This window comes from Sceloporus occidentalis, unplaced genomic scaffold (genome assembly GCF_023333645.1).
Source record: "Sceloporus occidentalis isolate IW3139 unplaced genomic scaffold, rSceOcc1.0.p SCAF_5, whole genome shotgun sequence".
Taxonomy (NCBI): Eukaryota; Metazoa; Chordata; class Lepidosauria; order Squamata; family Phrynosomatidae; genus Sceloporus; species Sceloporus occidentalis.
Window position 1 is genome coordinate 185,049,937 of NW_028316985.1, and position 23,204 is coordinate 185,073,140.

Consider the following 23,204-nt stretch of genomic DNA (forward strand, 5'->3'; position numbering starts at 1 on the left):
TACAAGCCTTGGCTGTGGTCTGGATCTGAGGGATACACGACAGAGAAGAGTCAAAGATAAAGCCAAGACTGCGGGCTTGCTGGACTGGTTGAATGGAGATGTTGTCCACAGAGACAGAAAAGGAGTGTTGAAGGTTGGGGTTAGGAGGAAAGACAAGAAGCTCCGTCTTGGACATGTTGAGCTTCAACCGCCGATGGCGCATCCACTGCGAGACAGCTGTAAGGCAAGACGAGACTTGCTGTTCAAGCCTTGGAGAAAGGTCAGGGGCAGAAAGATACAGCTGGGTGTCATCAGCATACAGATGGTAGGAAAAGCCAAAAGAGCTGATGAGTTTTCCTAAGGACAGTGTGTAGAGAGAAAATAGAAGGGGACCCAGAACAGAGCCCTGGGGAACTCCAACAGATAAGGGAACAGGAGAAGAAGTCTGACCGCCTGCAACTACTGCAAAAGATCTGCCAGACAAGTAAGATCTAAACCAGTCGAGAACAGAGTCTGAGAACCCAAGGTCAGAAAGTATATTAACTAGAAGAGAGTGATCAACAGTGTCAAAGGCTGCAGACAGATCAAGAAGGATGAGAACAGAGTAAAGGCCATTAGCCTTGGCCTGTAAAAGGTCATTCGAGATCTTAGTGAGAGCTGTCTCTGTAGAATGCCTTGGGCGGAAACCAGACTGAAAGGGATCGAGAATGGAGTTGGCTTCAAGAAACTCAAGACAGCGCGAATAGACAACCCGTTCCAAAACCTTAGAAAGAAAGGGGAGAAGAGAAATCGGACGATAGCTAGACAAGGAGGAGGGGTCAAGAGAAGGTTTTTTCAGAATTGGGGAAATGAGAGCATGTTTGAAGTCCGAGGGGAAGGAGCCTGTAGAGAGAGAGAGATTGAAGATATGGAGGAGCGAGGGCAGAAAGGAGGGAGCTATAGAGATTAGAAGACGAGTAGGAATAGGATCAAGAGGACAGGTAGCAGGTTTGGAAGAGTTCAGAAGTGTAGAGAGTTCATCCAAAGAGGCAGGAGGAAAGACAGAAAATTTGTTAGGCGAAGGCGATAGAAGATTAGGAGCAGAAGAATCAGGAGGGACTATCTCAGAGCGAATAGTGGTAATCTTAGAGATGAAATAGTTAGCAAAGTCATTAGGAGAGAAAGATGAAGAGACAGGAGGAGAGGGAGGTTTAAGCAAAGTATTGAAGGTGGAGAACAAACGCTGCGGGCACCTCTCATTGGCAGAGATCAATGATTTGTAATAATTCTGTTTAGCCATAGAGAGGGCGCGTGAGAAGGACGAAAGAACAAATTTGAAATGGATAAAATCAGCCCACTTTTTGGACTTTCTCCAAAGACGTTCAGCCGCTCTAGAGCAGGACCGGAGAAACTTAATGTTGGGGGTAAGCCAGGGCTGAGGTCTAGTCTTGGAGGAAGAAGTGTGTACAGAGACAGGGGCAAAATGGTCAAGAGTTGAGGAAAGAGTGGAGTTAAATAAAGACATAGCTGAATCAGCAGAATCCCCGAGATTTAGGGAAGAGAGAGATGAATCCAGGGTCAGACCAAGATGGTTAGAGTCAACAGATTGAAGATCACGAAAAAGACGTTGAATAGTATGGCGAGGAGGAGGAGTATAAGTGAGAGCAAAGGAGATTAAATGATGGTCAGAGAGTGGAAAGTCAAGTGCCAGGTAGTCAGAAATGGCGCAGTTTGCAGCAAGAACTAGGTCAAGACAGTGACCAAGAGAATGAGTTGAAGAGTTGGAGTGTGGTTGGAGGCCAAAAGAAGCTAGCAGAGAGTTAAAGCGAGATGTTGTAGGGTTATTGGAATCGTCAACGTGGATATTAAAGTCACCTAGGATCAAAGTGGGGACTGAATCCGAAAGGAAGAATGTCAGCCATGATTCAAAGTCAGATAGGAACTGGGTGGCAGAACCAGGAGGGCGATAGATGACTGCAACCCGGAGCTGTAGAGGAGAAAAGAGTCTAATAGGATGAAACTCAAAGGAAGAGAAATGATAGCTGTGTCCTAAATGATGCATGTGTCCTAAAAGGCTGGAAGCTGCACCAAAGCCACACTCCAGTCCTAAGGACTGGGGCGCAGCTTTAGCACAGCTTCTGGCCGCTTAAGATGCGCGCATCATTTAAACAGCATACCTCCAAAGTGACCCGAAGCAGCATTGTTTTGGCCTGTCTGTTTGGGCCCTAGGTTTGTTATCCACTGCCGCGAGGGGAGGCCTAAGTCTAATAGTTTTACGTTTCAGAAGGATAGATTTCCATTGACCATTAGAAGGAACTTCTTGACAGTAAGAGCAGTTTGGCCATGGGACCAGTTGCCTAGAGGAGTGGTGGGGTCGCTTCCTCTGGACATCTTCAAAGAGAGGATGCATCAGAAGCTGCTTTCTGGGGAGGCTCTAGCTGGAGACCCTGCATTGAGCAGTGGGTTAGTCCTGATGATCTTAAGGGGACCCCTTTCTGTTCCAGGCTTTTATGATTCTACATGTGACTCAATGTGTGAAGGTTTATCTGTAATGTCAGGTGTGTGGTAGAGAGTGAGGTCAAAGGGAAATCAAAGGAAGAAGTACTGATAGGGTGACAGTTATCATACTAATGCTGTTCATTTCCAAAAACTGTTGCTGATAATGCAAACATTCTGTGATTAGGTAAGTCAATTAAGCCCTGCCGTGTGATAAGAAACTGTTATACCCATTCAAACATCTGAGGAACTTCCTAATGAACTGTAACTCATTACTCTGTCTGGGCTAAAAGAGCTTGTCTTCTAAATTCCTCTATTACCATCCTGTCCTATATCACTTTTTCCAAGAAGCAGAGTGTTGACATAAAGTGATTGCAGCTGGTAGGACTAGCAGCTGCCATGTCAAGGGGACAGTGGATCCACTTTGGGCTTTAGTCCAAAATAATGCAGTTTGACACTACTGTAATTGCTGTGGGTTAATGCTAGGGAATTCTGGGACTTGTGGTTTAGTGGGGCACCAGATCACTCTGACAGAGAAGGCTCAATATCTTACAAAACTACGAATCCCAAAATTCCATAGCATTGAGCCATGGCAATTAAAGTGGGTTCAAACTGCATTGTTTCTGCAGTGCAGATGCAGCCTAGGTTTTTGTAGGTAGTGAGGTCAAACTGTTATGGATGAAATCTCCAGATCCTCCAGTGCAATTGTATGGTCAGCATCTGCCAAAGATTGATCATTGACTCATGCTGGAGGATTTACAAATGTCTAGAGAAGTATTTTCTCTAGGAACATATAGGTTCTCCAGCACATCTCTTACAATCAACTTCCAGCAGAATTGCGCTGGAGGACTTAGAGATACTGAGAGGCCATTCAGACTACCTTTTGTACCAAATTGTAACCCGGATTAAAAGTGGGAAGTTCCTATTGGCACCATTTTAAACACATCAGGAACAGGGTCTTGCACACCAGATGCAGGGCAAATCCCCCTTGGAGCATCTTTTCCTAAAGTGGCATTTGGCTGAAAGCGAAGAGAAGGGAAGAGGCTGGCATCTGGGGGGAGGCAAGGGCTTCAGAGGTGGCATTGGGCTGGAAGCGAAAGGAAGGGAAGGGAAGAGGTTCCAAAGAGGAGGAAATGCTGGGCTGGAAGAGAAGGGGAAGCTAGAGGCTGGCATTCAGAGGGAAGGCTGTGGAAACCATGACTTTGGGGGAGTCACACTCTCTCAGCCTCAGGGGAAAGGCAATGGCAAATCTCCTCGGAACCAATCTTGCCAAGAAAACCCCAGGATGGGGTCATTTTATGGTTGCCATAATCTATAATGACCCAAATGCACACAACACACGCACACACCTGGAGGTTTTTAAATTTGACAAATTGACAGAATATGTGCACACTGCTGCCAGGTTTTTTTTAAAAAAGGAGGGGGGAAGCCCCCATTCGGTTGGCCAATAGCTGTAGGATACGTCACCTTTGAGAAAGCGGAAGTGAATTTGATTGACAACAAGGGAGGCTCCATTTTAAAGTGGTCCTGCAAATGTGAACTTCAGAGGGGAAAATTGCACCAATCAAGGTAAAGCGTAGTGGAAACTACTTTCCAGGTAGATTCGGTACTGGCTCAGCAATTCCGGACCGGATCTACCCAGGGCAAATGAGCAAGTGGGAATGGGGCCAAAGAGAGAACATATTATTCAAAACCGCAATGCCCTCCACATTTGCAGCTTTGACTTTTGCAGATTTCAGTATCTGCAAAAGTCCAAGTTGCAAATGTGGAGGGCCAACTGTATATAAATTCCAAAAAGCAAACTTTGATTTTGTCACTTTATATACAGGGCACTATTGCAGTGCCATTTTATTTAATGGGACTCAAGCATCCATTGATTTTGGTATCCATGGGGGAGTCCTGGAACCAAACCCCAGCGTATACCAAGGGCTCACATTAGTTCCATTTCCTACAAAGGTCATAAAAAAACCATGATGCTTTTGGATCCACCCAGCCACTCCCAGATTGAGGAGATAAGGAGGAAGAAGCTTACAGCAATGTCGTGCGTTTTCTACAGACTTTCCTACATTACACTGAATGCTTTGAAGGTATGAATTAAAATCAAGCTGTGCTTTCAATTCTTCCCCCCTTTCCTTCTGCAAAAGGTACCCAGTGTGGGGGCCAGAACAGAGAGAACATGCAAACCACAAGTGCCTTTCAATAAGGCCTGGGAAGCAATTGCTCTCTGCAGCATTTTTTTAAACAAGAATTTTTTTTAAATGATGAATGAACGATACTCTATTTCCTGAAGCAAGTCTCTTCTCCATTACCACTTGCAAGTTCTATGAGCTCCTCTGTAGGTTACCTATTTCCCCCCTGCTCTGCATGGAAAGGGTAATAATAGTTGTCATCTTAGTTCAGTTGATATCCTGCGTTTTGGGTCCCCTAAATGGCTTATGATAATGCACTGCATAAAGTCAAGTCAAATCGATTTCATATCAGCGCTGCTGGCTTTTAATCTTATTTATGTGATTGTTTATTTATGCCACTTATTTTCCACCTTTACTCCAACGAGTAAATGTTAGTGTTATCCCATGTTAAGGGGTGACATGATTTAAATATCTGAAAGGGTGCCATATTGAGGATGGAGTAAACTTGTTTTCTGCTGCTCCAGAGACTAGGCCATGGAGCAGTGGATTCAGGCTACAGGAAAAAAGATTCCATCTAAACATTAGGAAGAACTATCTGGTATTCTTCGGCAGTCTCCCATCCAAGTTCTGTCCAGGGCTGACCCTGCTTAGCTTCCAAGATCGGACAGGAATATGGCCTACTAAGTTTTATTTAGCATAAGGTTTCATGAACCCAGTCCACAATGCATTGGATGAACTAAGCTGCATCCCACAAGGGCTTATTCTGCCAGGGGAAAAAAGCAATCTTGCCTCCTGTTTTCGAAGAATATGACATGATCAGTCAAGACAGACCCAGCTTCATCTCTGGTTTTGTTTTCCATCATTGTTGTTTTTAGAAAGATACACATTTGACAAGAAGCTCCAGATTTTGGCTTTCCACCAACTCTGGCCAATGGCCTAGAAGCAAACGAACAAAGCAGCCGGGGCCATGTCTTTTTTCCCGGTCAGTTAGCATTTCTATCTTGTGCTCAAGAAGTGCATATGAACCAGAAAAGCAAAAGCAACTGTCACCAGAGAAGAGTGCAAGAGGCATGATAACAAGGGCTGGAATCCTGGGGTGGAACAGATCCAAATGGCAAGAAAACAGTCTGTCTAAATATGCGGAATATAAGGCAAGCAAGGCACTAGTTAATCCTTTGCCATCCTACTTTCTCAGCTGCATTGAAAATGTCCCAGTTTCTCTCATCTCCTCCCCTTTTGTTTTTCATCTTCAGCTTAATTGAATTGCTGCAAAATGCAAAAGAAATTTACCCCAAATTAACTCAGCAGGAGGGAGCGGAGAAGAAAAGAGGAGAGGAGTGAGAAGAGTTTTGTTCTTTTCTGGACACATTTTACCCCTTTTATTTTTAGCTTTCCTAAACTCAGTACATAATTTCCAAGGTTCCCCTGCCTAAAATAATACTTTTATGCATTCTTCCTCATTAATAACTGTCCCTCTCTTCCCTCATTCCCTGACCAGACACTTTTGACTGCACTCTTATGTTGCTTAGCCACTTTTGTCCTGCTCTTCATGCATGAAATGTTGGAGGCTATGCTGGAGCACATCAAGGCTAAACTATCCCTAGAAGCCAAAGTGGCACAAGGGAGATTGTCATACTTTGGACATGTCCTGAGGCCACATGATGCATTGGAAAAGACAACAATATCCAGCAAAATTGGACACAGTAGGAAAAGAGGAGGCCATATTACAGATGGAGACAATCATGGAAACCCTGAGTTTGCAAGACCTGAGCAAGTGTTCTTGGTTGTCTCTAAGTCATAGGGCTGTTGTAGGTTCAATTTAAATTCACAACAAAGCAACTTGTGGCCTTCCAGACGTTTTTGAACAGGAGCTCCCAGCATTCCTCACTATTGCCTGGGCTGACAAGGCTGCTGGGAACTATAGTCCAGCATCCTCTACCAGGCCACAGATCTTCCAGCCCTGCTTCAGCTGAAGGGATAAACACCGAGATCTTCTGCAAAGTTTGTCTTCTTTTGCTGCCAAGCTACAAGTCCTGTGTCAAAGCTGTGATGGGCATCATTAACTTATTAAACGGCTTTTCCAAAAGGATTAGCAAACCCACAAAGGGTAAGTACGCTAGATTTCGAATACCTGATTGCCAAAAAAGAAGCATCAACCAGTTCTCTAGTGATCTCTAGAGCCTCCAGTGCAACTCTATGGTCAATTTCCAGCATAATTTCTCTGGAGGACCTAAGAATTCTTAGAGAGGACATATTCATCAAATCCACAAATAATCAAAACCGCAAACGTCAAAGCCACAGTTGTGGAGAGCTGTCTGTAGTGTCAAACTGCATTAATTCTGTAACAGAGGTGCAGAACATGAACCAATGGATTCAAATGGCAAGCAAAGAATTTCCAGTTAGGGTTTGACAGAGGAATAGTCTGCATTAAAGGCTGGTAGACTCTTTTCCTTTGGGAGGTCTTTTTTGTGTATTGTTGCATGGCAGGGGGTTGAACTGGATGGCCTTTGTGACCCCTTCCGACTCTAAGATACGATGGTTTCATGTACTTTCTCAAAATGCCTTGGTGCTCAGCACTTCATTCCTTTCCATCCTACTCTTTTGCCCAATAACGGTCAGTGATTTCCAAGAACTGGTTGCTGCTGTTGCTTCCACCTAAGCATTAGAAAGAACTTCTTGGGGATAAGAGTTGTGCCAGCATGGCTGGGTGGTTTGAGCGTTTGACTACAGCTCTGGGGTCCAGGGTTCGAATTCTCAGCTCAGTCATAAAACCCACTGGGTGACCTAGGGCAAGTCACACTTTCTCAGCCTCAGGGGAAAGCAAGAGCAAACCTCCTCTGAACAAATCTTGGCAAGAAAACCCCAGGATAGGTTTGTCGTAGTATGGCCACTAGTTGGAAACAACCTGAAGGCACACAACAACAAAAGCAAAAATAATGGAAGAGACTGCTTCTAAGGGCAGAAGATTCTTCTTCTTTGAAGGCCTTTAAACATTGGAGATTGGAGACCAGGCTAGGGAAGGCGAGCGTGCTGTTCTGCGGTTTTTGCATCCAAGCTGTGGAAGAATCCAGACATAACAAAGTTGTCCTCCAATCGTCCTCCAAGTACAGTTATACGATCCAGAAACTTCAGCTTATTCATTGGGAAGGCAAAGACTATATATAAAACTTTTGTGGCACTGCAGCTGAAGCAAACCACCAAGATCAAACCAGAAGGCGAACAATTGAAGAGGAGCCTTTTGGCAACCGTGTTTATGGTAATTACTTAATTGCTTAAGCACTGATTAAGAAACAAAACTTGTCTGTGCAGCAACATGCAAATCGCCTGTAATGGAAACTCTTGAGAAGCACAGCAGGAGCTCCCCTTTCTAAGCCGGTTCTTGTTTATCAAGGCACAAGATGGAGGAGACGGAGGAAACGAAACCATAGGGAAAACAACAAGATGGAAGAAAATGTATCCAGGGGCAGCCATGTTAGTCATAGAGCAAAGTACAATAATACTCCATTTCCACAAAACAAGGATGCGATTATTGGACCAACCAAACTGTACAAAATACACATTGCAAGCTTTTGAAGCTCTGCTGGCTTGGTCATCCCTCCGTACCATCTTAACTCAGAAAAACAACATCTAGATAAAATGCAGGCCTGTAACAAAAAACATATTTTTATTTTCTCCTGTATGGTTTTAAGACTTTTGCCTGATGAAGAAGCTTCAAAAGCTTGCAACATGTATTTTGTACAGTTTGGTTGGTCCAATAATGGCATCCCTGTTTTGTGGGTTTCGGATGGAAGAAAGGCAACTTAGCACTGTGTAGTGCCATTGATCAATCTAGGTCCAGCACAAACTTAGGCCAATAATGGCTTCCATGTGCATGAGGTTTTGAATCTGCTTTTAGATTTTAGTTCAGCTTTAAAGAAGCAACCCGAGGGGTTGAACCTATTTGGATGACTTTAACTTCCCACTAAAGCTTCTGCCACAGTGGAGAATGAATGCAGTTTGCCATCACTTTAACTGCCATGGCTTCATTCTATGGAATCCTCGGATTTGTAGTTTGTTGTGGCACTCGAACCCAATTATCCTTTTTAAATGTTCTTAAAAACATCACATCTTGCCAAATTTTCACTTTAATCACATGAAACTGTGTGTATTGATACATTTAGACTGTGCATTTGTTGTTCTTGTCTGCCTTCAAGTCATTATGTACTTGCTATTGAAATGAACCTATCATGGGGTTTTCCTTGTTCAGAAGAGGTTTGCCATAACCATCCCCTGAGCCTGAGACAGTGTGACTTGCCCAAGGTCACCCAGTGGGTTTCATGGCTGAGCTGGGAATTGAACCATGCTCTATGAGGAGCTGAGTATGTTTAGTCTTGAGAAGAGAAGGTTAAGAGATGGCATGATAGCAGTGTTTAAATACTGGAAGGGGTGTCATATTCAGAATGGAGCAAAGCTTGTTTTCTGCTGCTCCAGAGAATGGAGCAATGGACGTGGTGCAATGGATGCAAACTACTCCAGAGTATGTTCTCCAGAGTCCTAGTCCAACTCTCAAACCACTACACCAGGCTGGCTCTCCAGGCTATTTGTATTATATTGTAATTATTAATTAAAGGTATAACTTTAATTTTGCTAGTTGTTTATGTCACACCTGTTGCCATCACATCCAGTGATATACAGGAATCATGATTTATGAATAATATTAGTACAAAAAAAATTACTAAGGATTCTGTATGGTGTGACATGGGAGGAGGTCAACAGAGGGGTGGCACCATGAGTTATGGCACTGGGTGATGCCAACTCTAGTGATGCCATTGCACAAAGGGAAGGGAGACAGCGCCTTCTGTGCCTCTCTGTGCCACACTGTCCTCTCTCCTGCTGGCTTTGTAGTGAGGAGAAAATTGACTCCGAGACGGCTTCACTCTGCGGCACCCACCGGAGATGTTCGATGTGTTTCATGACAAAGACCGTCTAAATAGGATTTAGAGATGAGAAGACTGGAAATCCACCTCACACAAAAGGAAAGAGTCCCCAGGAAGGCTGGCAAAGTGTTTCTAAAAGGAAGAAGTAGTTTCAGGGCTTATTTTGGACCAGTGAACCTCCAGTGCCATCTGGTGGCTAATGGTTATCCAAGTGGGATGCAAGAAGAATCCCGGTCCTGCTGTTTCATCCTCGGTTGCATCTCTCTTCAAGTGGCTTTTGGGGACCAGGCCCTCTCATCTGGGTTGTGTGTCCTTGGGGTTGTGTTGCTGGGTTTTCAAAACATCAGTAACAGACAGCCAAAGATCAGAACACACAGGGTTGACAAGCAGGAAAGCATGATGGACAACTTTGGGTTTTGCTTCAATCCCAAATGAAAGTATTGATTTCATTTAACATAGCCATGTATTTCGCCATAACATTAATGCAATGTTCACTTTCATAAGTTGCATAATATCATTATGAAAGCCCTACATCCCAAAAACCGAGAAGCTGAGATTCTACATCACCATTAGTGCTGCATAGCTTTACAATATTTGTTTGTTTGTTTGTTTTCCTGCTTTTCACCCTTATGAGACCCAAAGCAGCTATTAGTATTAGTATTAGTATTAGTATTAGTATTAGTATTATTTTCTTATATCCCACCTTCTCCCAGCATAAGGACTCAAGGCAGTAGCATCCTTAGCTATGTCGCAGCAGCACAACAAAACCTTGGTAGTGAATTCCAAAGATGTGTATCAAGAGGCCAGCAACAGCGTTCCAATGTGCATCAGGCATGTCTGGTGTGCACTGGGATCATCTGATGCACACTGAGCACTTCTAAGATGCATTGGAAATTTCTGATGCACATTAAATACTTCTGGTATGCATTGGGCACTTCTGATGTGCGTTGGCCTCTTCTGGTGCATAGTGAGCATTCCTGATGTGCATTGGGTATTTCTGACAAGCATTGGACATTTCTGATGCATACTGAGCTTCTGATGTTCACTGGGCACTCCTGCCATTCACTGAGCTCTTCTGGTGTCCATTGGCCACGTCTGATGTTACCAGCTCAGAAAACACTATTTCTTGCACACATTCAAAAATGTCTGTCGAAGACAACCATGTGTGAATTTTGTGCAGGATAAATCCCAATTAATATTTGTTTGTTTTTCCCATACAGAAGGCATCTCTTTGGAACAGAAATAGTAGATATTGTGTTGCTTCAGTTATACCCTTTCACTTGCCCCAAAGTATTTTTCCCCCAAAGTATTTCTTGTAACCTAGATTGTCAGCACCTTGTTTTGGCTGGAAGAAAATTGCTAAATTACTCTCTATTTCCTTTGATAAGAACCCTGGGGTGCATCCCTACTGCAGAAATAATCTGGTTTGGCATCACTTTAACTGCTATGGTTTCATGCTGTGGAATTCTGGGAACTGTAATTTGTTCCCAGAATCCCATAATGTGGAGCCATGGCAGTTAAAGTGGTGCCAAACTGGATTCTTTCTGCAGTGCGAATGCAGCTTTAGTGAAGAATTGTTTCTCTACTATAATCCCATATTAACTGTCATGAATTTGCAAGTTATGGCAGGGCATTTGGACTCCTCAATCAGCAAACTCCAGTTCTTCTCTCAACCACAAACCCCAAGATTTGACAGGATGCAGCCATGGCAGTTGAAGTGGAATCATAATGTTCTAATTGTGTGATGTGAAAGGTCCTCTGCTTCTCCCAAACAGCCCATGCACTTTTGCTTTGAATTTCAAAGGCCCGTAATTTCATGTACCACTCCACCAATCAAGGTAATTCTCTCCTTTTCTAGTACTCCTCATTGATTTGATTGGGAGGTGCTGCTAGGGAAAAACTTGTCAGGAAACTGTGAAGAAGGATTTTGAAGCAGATGGGCAGGGGGATAACACAAAGAGTCTGGGGCTGCATCTACACTGAAGAAATAATGTAGTTTGATAGCAATAATTTAGCAATAGCATTAACATTTCTAGACCACTTATCAGTGAACTCAGCATTTGTAATTGGTTGACCAGCTGAACCCAAAGGATGCTCAGCAATGGCTCTTCTTCATCCTGAAGAGAAGTGACCAGTGGGGTGTCCATTGACTTTCTGTCCTGGGCCCAGTTTGCTATTCAACATCTTTATCAATGACTTGGATGAAGGAATAGAGGGCATACTTATCAAATTTGCAGATGTCACCAAATTAGGAGGATTAGATAATACCCCAGAGGACAGGGTCAAAATTCAAGAAGACCTGAATAGGTTAGAAACCTGGGCCAAAGCTAACAAAATGAACTTCACAGGGAGAAATGTAAGATACTGCACTAAGGTAGAAAAAATGAAATGCATAGATATAGGATGAGAGACACCTGGCTTAAGGAGACGACGTGTGAAAGGGATCTAGGAGTCCAAGTAGACCACAAGTTGAACATGAGTCAACAGGGCAATGCGGCAACTAACAAGGCCAATGCTACTTTAGGCTGCATCAATAGAAGTATAGTCTCTAGATCAAGGGAAGTAATAGTGCCACTCTATTCTACTTTGATCAGGCCTCACCTAGAATAATTCTGTGTCCAGTTCTGGGCACCACAATTCAAACAAGATGTGGAGAAGCTGGAGCATATCCAGAGGACCACCAAAATGGTGAAGGGCCTGGAAACCATGCCTTATGAGGAAGGGAGCTGGGTATGTTTAACCTGGAGAAGAGGAGGTTAAGAGGTGATGTACTAGCCCTGTTTAAACACTTGAGATGGTGTCATTTTGAGGATGGAGGAAAGCTTGTTTTCTGCTGCTCCAGAGAATAAAACCTGGAACAATGGATGCAAGCTCCAGGAAAAGAGATTCCACCTCAACATTAGGAGGAACTTCTTGACAGTAAGAGCTGTTCAACAGTGGAACACACTCCTTCCTCAGAGGATAGTGGAGTCTTCTTCCTTGGAGGTCTTTAAGCAGATGCTGGATGGCCATCTGTCGGGGATGCTTTGATTGTATGGGATTGGTTTGGACTGGATGGCTTTTGGGGTCTCTTCCAACTCTATGATTCTATGACTTTCTAAGCAGTTTGCAATCTGTAAGCCAATTGCCTCCAACAAGCTGGATACTAATTTTACTGACCTACAAAAGGATGGAAGGCTGAGTCAACCTTGGAACCCTAGGTTTGAACTCACAGCCTTGTGGCTGAAGTGCCAGCATTTGACCAGTGTGCCACCAGTATGATACTGCTTTAACTGCCATGGCTCAATGCTATGGAACTCTAGGATTTGTAGTTCTGTGCGATAGTTAACCTTCTCTGTCAGAGGGCTCTGGTGCCACAATGATCTACAAATCCCAGAATCCCATAGCATTGAGCCATGGCAGTTTAAAGTAGTGTCAAACCACATTAATTCTGCAATTTGACAGGCGTTTAGATTAAGGAAAGGAATGATGAGTTTCCCATTCTTTTATTTACTTATGGAGATGTTTAATCTCCCATGTTTCTCCCAATATGAGACCTATAGTGAAGACCAAAACCAGAACATGGTTGTTGATGATGAGAATCAAACAAGAGAAACAAAACAGGAGAAACAAAAAGCTAGAGAATTTTGCAAAGGCAGTGATAAATGGTTGGTGCTTGAAGTTAAGATTTAGGTTTTAAGAAATTAAGGTGGCGGCCAAGGAACACAGCTTGAGACAAGATAAAGACATCAAGCACTTGTACCTTTATGACTTGTACTTTTGGGGGCAGTGGTGCTCCTCAAAAACTAACCAGCGGGTTTCAGCAATGAGATAAGCAATTGGAACAAACCTATCCCTAATGGATGAGTCTCATGATGGGCAAACTGATCAATAGACCAAACTATTCCTATTTGAATTGTGGTACCCAGAACTGGACACAGGATTCCAAGACCCTCTCTGCATGAGCAAATTAAAATTGCCTCCTCCTATCCTTTCAACAGGGAATCTGGACAACGCAAAGACCAGTCCCCAAATCTGGTGCAGATTATAGAGGTATAGCCTTCTATAAATCAGACTTTTAACACTCACTGTTTGCTCCGTATCTTCACAGAAGGTCCAGAGTCCTGCATTTTGATGCAGAGTGGCATTTAAAATGAAGATCACTGTAGCGCCATGAGGCTGCCACGGCAGTGAGTTGCTTGCTCTGAAGTCAGAACAAGATGCCCAGCTATGTGACCAATGCTAGGTATCTCATTCTGATCCCAAAGTGAGTGATTTGCTGCCACTGTGGCCATATCAGTGGAACACATATGCAAACAGCCCCCCGGTACCAGAACAGAGGCCCCCCAGGTAACAGAGAGTTTCAGGTTGCTCTGGGGCCAGGATACCCTGGGATGCTCCTGAGGTATCCAGGCCTGTGTAGGCACCATCCAAGTGAAGTTTGACCATTTCTATTGTGTGCCATCAAGACATTTCCAACTTATGGAGACCCTAATGAGAACTTATCATGGGGTTTTCTTGGCAAGATTTGTTCAGAGGGGGGTTGCTATTCCTTTCCTCTGAGGTTGAGAAAGTGTGACTTGCCCAAGGTCACTCAGTGGGTTTTACCTAGCCAAGCTGGGATCCAATGCTGGCCCTTGTTTACCCTTTGAACAAATCTTGCCAAGAAAACCCCATGGAAGATTTGCCTTAGTGCCACCATAAGTCAGAAATAACTTAAAGGCACACAACATCAACACCATCATCTGCCTAAATAATGAAATCACCACTATTTCTTTTTTAAAAGTAAGACATGGCACTCTGTATTTAAATAAGAAAAAAAATCTTTATTCCTTCATTATCCTTCAGAAGAGGTGTGGAGGGTTTTCTAAAATCTTCACTTCGAAGGCACAGACATTGGGAAGGAAAAGTGCATAGCAGGAACACTGTGGCTTCTAGCCTGCATGAGCTCAACACATGAGGAGCACTTAGATCTGTCACCATCCTGGAGGCACCGATCCAAGGCAAGAGCTGGCTTGCTTCTCTGAATAAAGTAGGATTCTCAAGCCTCCAACAGAAAGGCTAAGAAATGGCTCTGAAGGGCTCACAGTTTCCTAGAGGTCTGTGGCAAGTAACCTCTTCAGCAAGGGTGAGCAAAGAAAACCCCCATTTTGGAGACACTGTTTTATGCCCAGTTAAACATCTCTGCATGGCCTTCATTCATTTTCCTAACCAAAATAAATCCAAAATAGATGGATTTAAAAGCAACCTGGTATTTCCCAGCACAGTCTAAAGCAGGGTGGGATTTATCACCTCCAGGTGATGTTGGACTGAAACCCCCAGCATATTTTGCCACTGGCGATGCTGGCTACGGTTGCTGGGAGCTGCAGTCCAACCGCACCCAAAGGGCCACATGATGGGAGAAAGGAAGGTTACAGCTAGAGAAAAGAGCACCCATTGTGGAGGTAGAATGAGCTATGGGAAGTCCCACTTCTCTTGACTGTGAGCAAAGCCCTCCACATCATTCCATCCAGCCATCTCGATTCTTCTCCAAATCAAGCCTGGTTCCAGTGGCATTCCTAATACATTTGATACCTGGTGCGGATCATTTTTAATACCTCTCTCTGAGCTTTTTCTGGGTCTGGTAGAGTTGCTGGCTAGGCAGAAATGGGAGGTGACTCACTTTCCCACTCGACCATCGGAGCTGCCATAATTGGAAGGCAGCCCAGTCCCACCAGTGGCTACTGGTGGGAGTGGGCTGCTCCTACCACAACACAACCTTTCCAGGACTGCCAGAGCTGCTGGGTGAGTGCAAAGGAAGATGCCTCTCTTTACTACCCACCCAAGAGAGCTGCCAACCCAGAAGAAAGCCCCTTTCCATCAGGTGATCCCCCCATAAGGTGTCACCCGGTGCACTCCGCACTGCCCGCACACCCCTAGTGACACTCCTGCCTGGTTCACAATCTGCCCACAGATGCCATGGAAAGGTGTAAGTCCTGGATAGTGAACTGGGGAGTATTTTTCAACCCCAATGCCCCTTCCCCCCAAATCTTGCTATTTCAAGAGAGCAATCCAGACCTGAACAAATGGCCCAGGGGTTTTGTACAGTACCGTGAGGACTAGAGTTTGCAATTTCAAGCACTCAGGGGAATAACAGCCCTGAGCACTGAAAAAACAGATGATACTATGTAAGCTCAGTTTAGCAAACAAGGGTAAAACATGGATTTTGCAGGAGTCACAAGGTGGCACAGCTGAACTAGCAGCCCAAGAACGAGGCCGGAGATAGGGAACAATTTTTCAGCAAAGCAGCCAACAAGCAAACAAACAAAAAAACTGTTTCATGGAGTAGCAGCTCTGGCCCATAGTACATCAGTGCTTCTCAAAAGGAGATGGGGCTCAGATCTGTCCAAAGGGCAGTTGCTCAGGCTCAGAAACCCCCATGGGTCTAGGAAACAACATATACACTGCAGTAACTGGCAGGAGAAGGAGAGCACTCAGTTCATGTTCAATGGGACTCTTGCCTTCTTTAGTTATTGGGCATCAAAAGGGAGTTTTGGGGTTTGAACTAGGTCCAGGGGAGCTGTGAAACTCAGGAGTGCATGAAACCTGAATCCCAAATGAAAGTGATTGACTGATTGATAGACTGAAACTCAGCAATTGGCTCATTTTTTCCAGAGACAACAGAAGGAACAAGGAAAGGAAGGCAATTCTCATACTACAGTGGGGAAGATGGTTGGGATCTGATGGTAAATCCATAGCAGCACCCAAAAATCAGCACCTGCCTCAATTGGTGCTATTTCTCTTATTAACAGAAAGGTGCATCTGCAACCAAGCAGATGTTCATTCATTCCCCACAGCCCACATCCATCTGATCTCTTCACTGAGCTCCCAAATTCTTCCTGAGATGGAGGCAAAGGACAGAAGGTCAATTCTCTGAGCCCGATTTGCAACTGCATTTTCCTCCAAGTGGAAGCTTGACAAGAGATGGCCCCTTGAATTTCTGCCCTCTTGAATACTGAGAGTTGGTGGGCAGGTAGGCAGGCAGCAGGATTGCTTAAATGGTACAACCCATTTACAACTACAGTTCCAATGAGTGTGATGGAGCTGGAATGGAAGGCAGAGGGGCATCGGTACACTTGGAGGCACTTTGGGCAGTGCTAAATTTTGGGGTGGACCGTCAGGAGGGTTGTAGGGTCATTGGGAGAGTTTGAAAAGGTTCCCTTTTTTGGGATGACATCTGGAAGGCTGCAGGATTACAACCACTGGCACCTGATTAAAAAAAATTCTTATCAGAATGCCCTTAAAAAGTAACTTATAAAAGTAACTGGGAGCCTCCACTCATTACAACCACAAGGTAACCTTACTCTTATTAGGTTACTTTTGGAATGTAACTGTATCATCTCTTCATTAACTCAAAAGTAACTAGTCTCAGATAAGAGCATTAGTTTTAATGCTTTCCAAGCTCTGCCTCAATTTTTTGCAGTGAGGGGAATTTTAAGAGCAGAGTCAGCCCCCCTGCTTCCCAAATGGCCAATATTTTCCTCCATGGCTATTCCTTCCTTTCTTTTTTTCCAAATCCTGGGACCAGAGATTCCACATAATATCTATCATCCATTTTGAACCTTAGCATTTGCATACAGTAGACCAGAAGCTCCCACTCTTAGATGTCCTGGACTACAACTCCTATCCTCCCCTAACCATGCTGGCAAAGTGGGTGATTGGAGTTGTAGTCCCAACACACCTTAAAGGTGCCTGGTCAGGGAAGGCCTCTCTCCCCAGCACCACTGTAGACTTCAGAAACCTGTCCAACTCAATATGACTCCACAAGACAAGGAGAGGTCATCATCGGAGCTTGTGCAAAAACACGGAGGTAGCTAATAGAGATCGTCCAATTGCAGGAGGCTTCTGGGGCTTGAGACCTCTGCCTTCTTGCTATCCTACAGCCATAGGAAGGGAGAGAAAAGAAGCAGACCTTGGTGCTCAAAACCATGGGTAGTAATCCACGAGAGAGGCGCTCTCCCCTAAAATGGCTTCGGAAAGGCCCATTTCTGTGTCTCTCACTTCCACAGCCCTTAACTCTTGCAGAGAAATACCAACCTCCCTAGTCACGACACCTACACCCCCTTCTTCGTTATTTGCAGAAACAGTTCCTTTAAAAAAATAATTATTATTATCATCATAGTCTTTGGTAGCAAAATTTCCCTGCGTTGACCGCAGTAGTGCAAATGAGGAGGAAGGAGCCAGACAGACGTCAGCTGGGATCCGTTTTTCCACCATTGTCATTTCTTAAAGGGGAAGGAAGTTGTCTGGACTTTCAAGCCTGGAACTGGTCTGAAAGACAGAGGATGCTACAGTCAGAAAAAGGTATAAGAAGGAAAACAAAGCAAAGTATTTAAAGAATCCCAAATGCACTAAATTGGCTACTAGACCATGGTTGGGAATCAGGTGGGTCACTGGATCAAGTCCACAGGTCTAGACACTGACAGCCAGTGGCTTCTATTCAGGTGGAGTGAATGATCTCCTGTTTTTATTCTAGAATTTAAAGGAGCGGCACAATACTGGATTCTAATCTGCCAAATAGTTTCAGCACTTTGGATTGTTCCTTTGAAGTCTTGAACAAAAATCTAGGCTGGCATCCTGTTGGTGTTTAACATATAGGTAGCCCCTGTTTATCTGATGGGTAGACCACTATCAGAAAGTGGAATCGGTTATAAAGCAGAACCCCATAGTCAGCAGATCGCTTCTGTCCATTTCTCTCCGCCAGAAATGGAACAGAAAGTCATTTTGTTCATACTCAATTCATGTGATCTGTCCACAGAGTTTGTTGGGTGTTCATCAGTTTAGAGGAGAGACTCAAGACTGGGCAGCAATCATTTAAACATTATGCTATTCTCTTATCAGTTCTAAGGGCATGTCTACATGGGCCAAATGAACTGGTTCCCCACCACCACCTGCATGGCACTATGTCTGGAAACCATGCCCTACCAAGAGCGGCTTAGGGAGCTGGGGATGTTCAGCCTGGAGACGAGAAGGTTAAGGGGTGATATGATAACCCGGTTTAAATATTTGAAGGGATGTCATACTGAGGATGGAGCAAGCTTGTTTTCTGCAGCTCCAGAAACTAGGACCTGGAGCAATGGATTCAAACCACAGGACAAGAGATTCTACCTCCACATTAAGAAGAATGTCATGATGGTTAGAGCTGTTTTACAGTGGAAGATGCTGCCTTGGAGACTGGTGGGGTGTCCTTCTTTGGAGGTGTTTAAGCAGAGGTTGGATGGCCATCTTTCAGGAGTGCTTGGATTCTGTATTATGCATTCCTGCATGGCAGAATTGGATCAGACTTCATGGCCCTTGAGGTCTCTTCAATCTCTATGATTCTATGATTCCATCATTCTGTGCAACACAAGGCCAAATCTCTGATTCAGGTGCACATTGTCTTCACAATGTAAGGGAAGATTTGCACAGAATCCACCGCATCACATCCATGCCTTTAAATGGATTTTAAACACTTACCTTCTGTTCTGGATTTTCCTGGAAAACCAGAGCATCCAGAACAATGCTGGGCAGCAAGTTACACACACATCCAACTGTGCCACCCTGTGCCAGCACTGTTTGCCTAATTCACTCTCTCTGAGGTCACAAAGAGGTGCCCAACCATGCTATTTTTGTCAATATTGCAACAAATAAAAGCAACAGGTTTTTTCCCTAAATGGTTTGATTTTTTGCAACCAATCAAAGTAATAGATTTCTGCAAAGGACAAAATGATACTTACCTCTGAGGTGGCATCGGCCTGTTGGGGAAGAATAAAACATAGAGGTTTGTTACTAGTTTGAATGCATATATTTGTTGCTGCTGCTCTCAAATTTATAGTAGACATTTGCCCAGCTTTCCTCATCATCTGGTCACCTCAAGCTTTAGAGACTTTGCAATTTCCATCTTCAAAATTTCACATTCTGGATTTCCAGGTGGCATCCAGAAATTGAGGACAATGAGAAAAGCTGTGACAGACTTGAGAGGAGATTACCACCTATTGTTCTCACAACTATAAGTAATAGTGTTTTATGGGTGTTTCTCCCAATCAGTTCATTTCTATGCAGACTCAGACACTTTATGGGTTGGATTCTATGTTTAGTCTAGAAAATGTTGCAAGATTTAATTCTAAATTAAAATTATTAATAAAAAGGGGCTTCATTCTTCCTTCTTGGCTTAGATCTTTTACTTATTTATGAACAAATAATCTTCTATTTCAGGATCTAGGGACCTGTCTGCATGGACTGAACCCAGAGTATCCTGGCCCCAAAGCTGCCCTAAGAGTTTTATATAGAGTTTTTAGATTTTCATGTGTAATGTTTTTAACTTTTTAATTTTGTTTAATTGGATTTTAAAATACAGTCGGCCCTTCTTATATACAGATTCTTTTATACATGGATTCAAGCATCCACGGTTTGAAAATGTTCAAAAAAAGTATAAATTCAAAATATCAAACCTTGATTTTCCATTTTTTATAAGGGACACCATTTTGCTATGTCATTATATTTAATGGGACTTGAGCATCCACGGATTTTGTTATCCACGGGGGATCCTGGAACCAACCCCAGGGTCCAATGTATGTATTTTTTTAATGCTTTCTTTTGTTTCAGCTTGGAGTGATTTAAATTTTGTTAACCGTCTTAATTCCCTATACCAGGAGGAAGGGGGAAATACATACATACATACATACCTCCCCACATTACCTGGAGCCCACCACTGTGACATTGTGCATTCTCATCCCACTGTGCTTCCTAGTGCAGTTGCCATGCTGGCAAGTCTGAAGCCCAGACAGCTGCCTAGAAGAGTCTAGGAGTTGCAGCCCAAAAGAAATAACTTCTCCAGACTTCACCAGACACTTCTTCACTTCCTCCCCTACCTCCCATCACCCATCAGCGGAAAGCCATCAAATGGCAAGCGACTTACTTGAGTGGTTTTGAGAGGTGGGTTGAGGAACTGACGACAACCAACGATTTGGAATTGGTGGGAGGCACCATGACCAGCAAGGGCTGACCCTGAGAAGATGGCAGTTCTTTCGCCAAAAGAGGGTTCCCTGGTAGGGGCCTGCGAGGCGGCCTGAGCTTTGGATCAACCTAGTATGGAAAGAAACGCAGTTGAGAAGGTGTTAGGATGCCATGAGTTGGAAGCCAGTTAGAATGGACATTTGAATTGTTGTGCTGTGATGTGCTTTCAAGTCAACTTGGACTTGTGGCAACCCTCTCCTAGGGTTTTCCTGGCAAGATTTATTCAGAGGTTTGTCATTGCCTTCCTCTGAGGCTGAGAGAGCGTGACTTGACCAAGGTCACCCAGTGAGTTTCCATGGAGGAATCAAACCCTGTTCTTCTGGAGTCCTACCCCAACATTCAAACCACTTGTAAGGGGTCTCCTGCTACCATTGGGCACCACTGCCTCTCTGTAACAGGCTCTCTGGCTCTATCTTCTACTCTTGAGTAGGAGAGGAGACCCCCAAAAAACTATACATTTTATTGCATGCTGCCTTGAGATAGTTACATGTAGGATAAGATACACTGTATATACTTGTGTATATGAGTCTAGAAATTTTAGTCAAAAACACTGAGTCGACTTATCCATTGGCCAATGTAAGTACTGTACTTTAACTCATATCTAAAAAGGAGCCATCCCTTGGTAAAAAGCAAGAGTGTAATATCTACTATTAGCTTTGACACCACCATCCCAGTCCATCCATAAAGTTATGCCTGCTAGAATTTTCTAATTTCTTGAGCACTGTTTTCCTTGGCTTCATCCTTTAGATCCTTCATTACATGCCCTTAAGTTTTATCCTTGACTTATCCACGGGTCAGATCAAAATCTATAATTCTGGTCCTCGAACCTGCCCTCGACTTATACATGAGGTTGACTTACAGTCGAGTGCATGCAGTATATGCTTCCATAAATAAAATGAAATAATTCAAGCTCAGAGAATCCATAAGGATCTGCTGCCCAGCTTTTCCACTGCTTCTTAGTCTCTAGACTTAAGGTTTGATCCCTGGTGAGACCTGACAGGCAAACTCACCAAAGTGGTCCGGATCGGGCTGCTGGGAAGAGGCTTCTTTGGCGGAGGCTGTTTGGTTTGTGCTCCGAATGTGGTTCTGGCAGGGAAGGCAGGGGACTTGTTGAGAGGCAGCGGCGGTGGCCTGCAAGGCTTGAGGTCTTTCCGAGGAACGGCAGCTGGACTTGGTGTTGGACGGAGCGGACGGACAACATTGACCGGATGGGAGGCACTTTGATGCAGGTTTGGCCTCAATGGGGAAAAAGTCCTGCTCACCTGAAGAGAGAACAGGAAAACTCAGAGAGGATTCTAGCACACTCCACTCACAAAAGGAAAACTTTCTTTTGTATTTCAAAATATTTTTATTAAGACAACCAAACAAACAAACAAATGCACACCTGTTTTCTATATCTAGAAAAACATACAAGGAAAAGCCACATATACCTAACAGCTAACAAAACAAACAAGGACAAATAATCAACACACTGAACAGGGAAACAATGACTTCTGGCAGACCTACAGCTGTTTTACATGACTTATCAAACTCCCATTAGTCTATTCAAAAGTTAATATGATGATTACAATAATTTTTAAATCATGCTATCATACCACAAACAAAAGCCCCCGCCGAGGACCTCATGGAAATGTAACACATTTTTTAAAACAAATTGTTAATCTAGAAACCTAAAACCATAACAGAACTGCTATTATTTTTCTTTTCTTTTTTATACATATTAAAAAACAAAATAACACAACATACTACTTCTACTATAATTTCCTACACATAACACCTAAACTAAACATTTAGACACCTAGACAAAGCTAGACTAAAATGACTTCCTCTCTCTCTAACTTTTGGTTATTTTGTAATTAGACTGACTTTCCTAATTTTACCCTGACATATAAGTAATATAATTTCCTATTACATCATAATAGAACTGCTATTACTTTTCATGGATTCCATCAGCATTCTCCACTTTTTGTGAAGTTATCTAAGGTTTTATAATGTATGAACATAGGGGCTGTACAGACCGCCCCTTTTAGTGCCGGATTAGAGCCGCAGCAACTACATGGCACGGCCCTTTTTGCAGCTCCTTTTTGCACCCTGGAAAGGGCGCCATAGACACCACTGCGCAGCTTTTCTGCACTCCTTTGGCACTGCATCATGTAGACATAGCACCAGAGGAGTGCTGTGACACCACACACCATGTGGTGCAGTGTCACGCCATGTGGTGCCCCCTGCCAGCCTGGGGGCAGAGTCAGGGCATGCATCTTGCGGACACCATGCCCTGACTCCATCCCCAGACCAGCCTCTCCCGCTAGTCTGTACAGCCCCATAGTCAACATAGGTATACATAGGAGCTGTCGGCACAGGCCAAAAGACTCACGTTCCCACCATCCGCACTTTGTCCTGTTTGGATGATGCAGGCCAAAACCCCAGGGTCAGGATCGGGCTGAATCCTGGGAGACCAGATGTGGATCTGATGGATACAACCCAATCCCAGGGTAAACAGCCCTTAACACAGGTCAGAATTATGGAATAGTTGCACACCACTCCCTTGTTGGTGAAATGGAGCATTGTGCAACCAAGGATGTATTGACATCTCTCTTCACAACATGCAATGCACGACAACGTACAATGTGTGTGGGCTTTCATGTGCATCTGTGCACAACGTACATGCATAACCATGCACAACAATATGTGG

General features: G+C 43.9%; 1 protein-coding gene across 2 annotated transcripts in view; it reads right to left on the reverse strand.

Moving 5' to 3' along the window:
• Positions 1–14,289: 14,289 nt before the first annotated feature.
• LOC149313277 (disintegrin and metalloproteinase domain-containing protein 33-like) overlaps positions 14,290–23,204 on the reverse strand; it is a 79,967-nt gene continuing 71,052 nt past the window's right edge. For both annotated transcript variants that reach the window (XM_089526399.1, XM_089526400.1), the window contains exons 21-24: positions 21,523–21,774; positions 20,415–20,581; positions 19,234–19,251; positions 14,290–17,788 (exon numbers count right to left, since the gene is read on the reverse strand). In XM_089526399.1, coding sequence (XP_089382525.1) covers positions 17,737–17,788; positions 19,234–19,251; positions 20,415–20,581; positions 21,523–21,774 — 489 coding nt within the window. In that variant the 3' untranslated portion in view covers positions 14,290–17,736. The remainder of the gene's footprint in view (positions 17,789–19,233; positions 19,252–20,414; positions 20,582–21,522; positions 21,775–23,204) is intronic.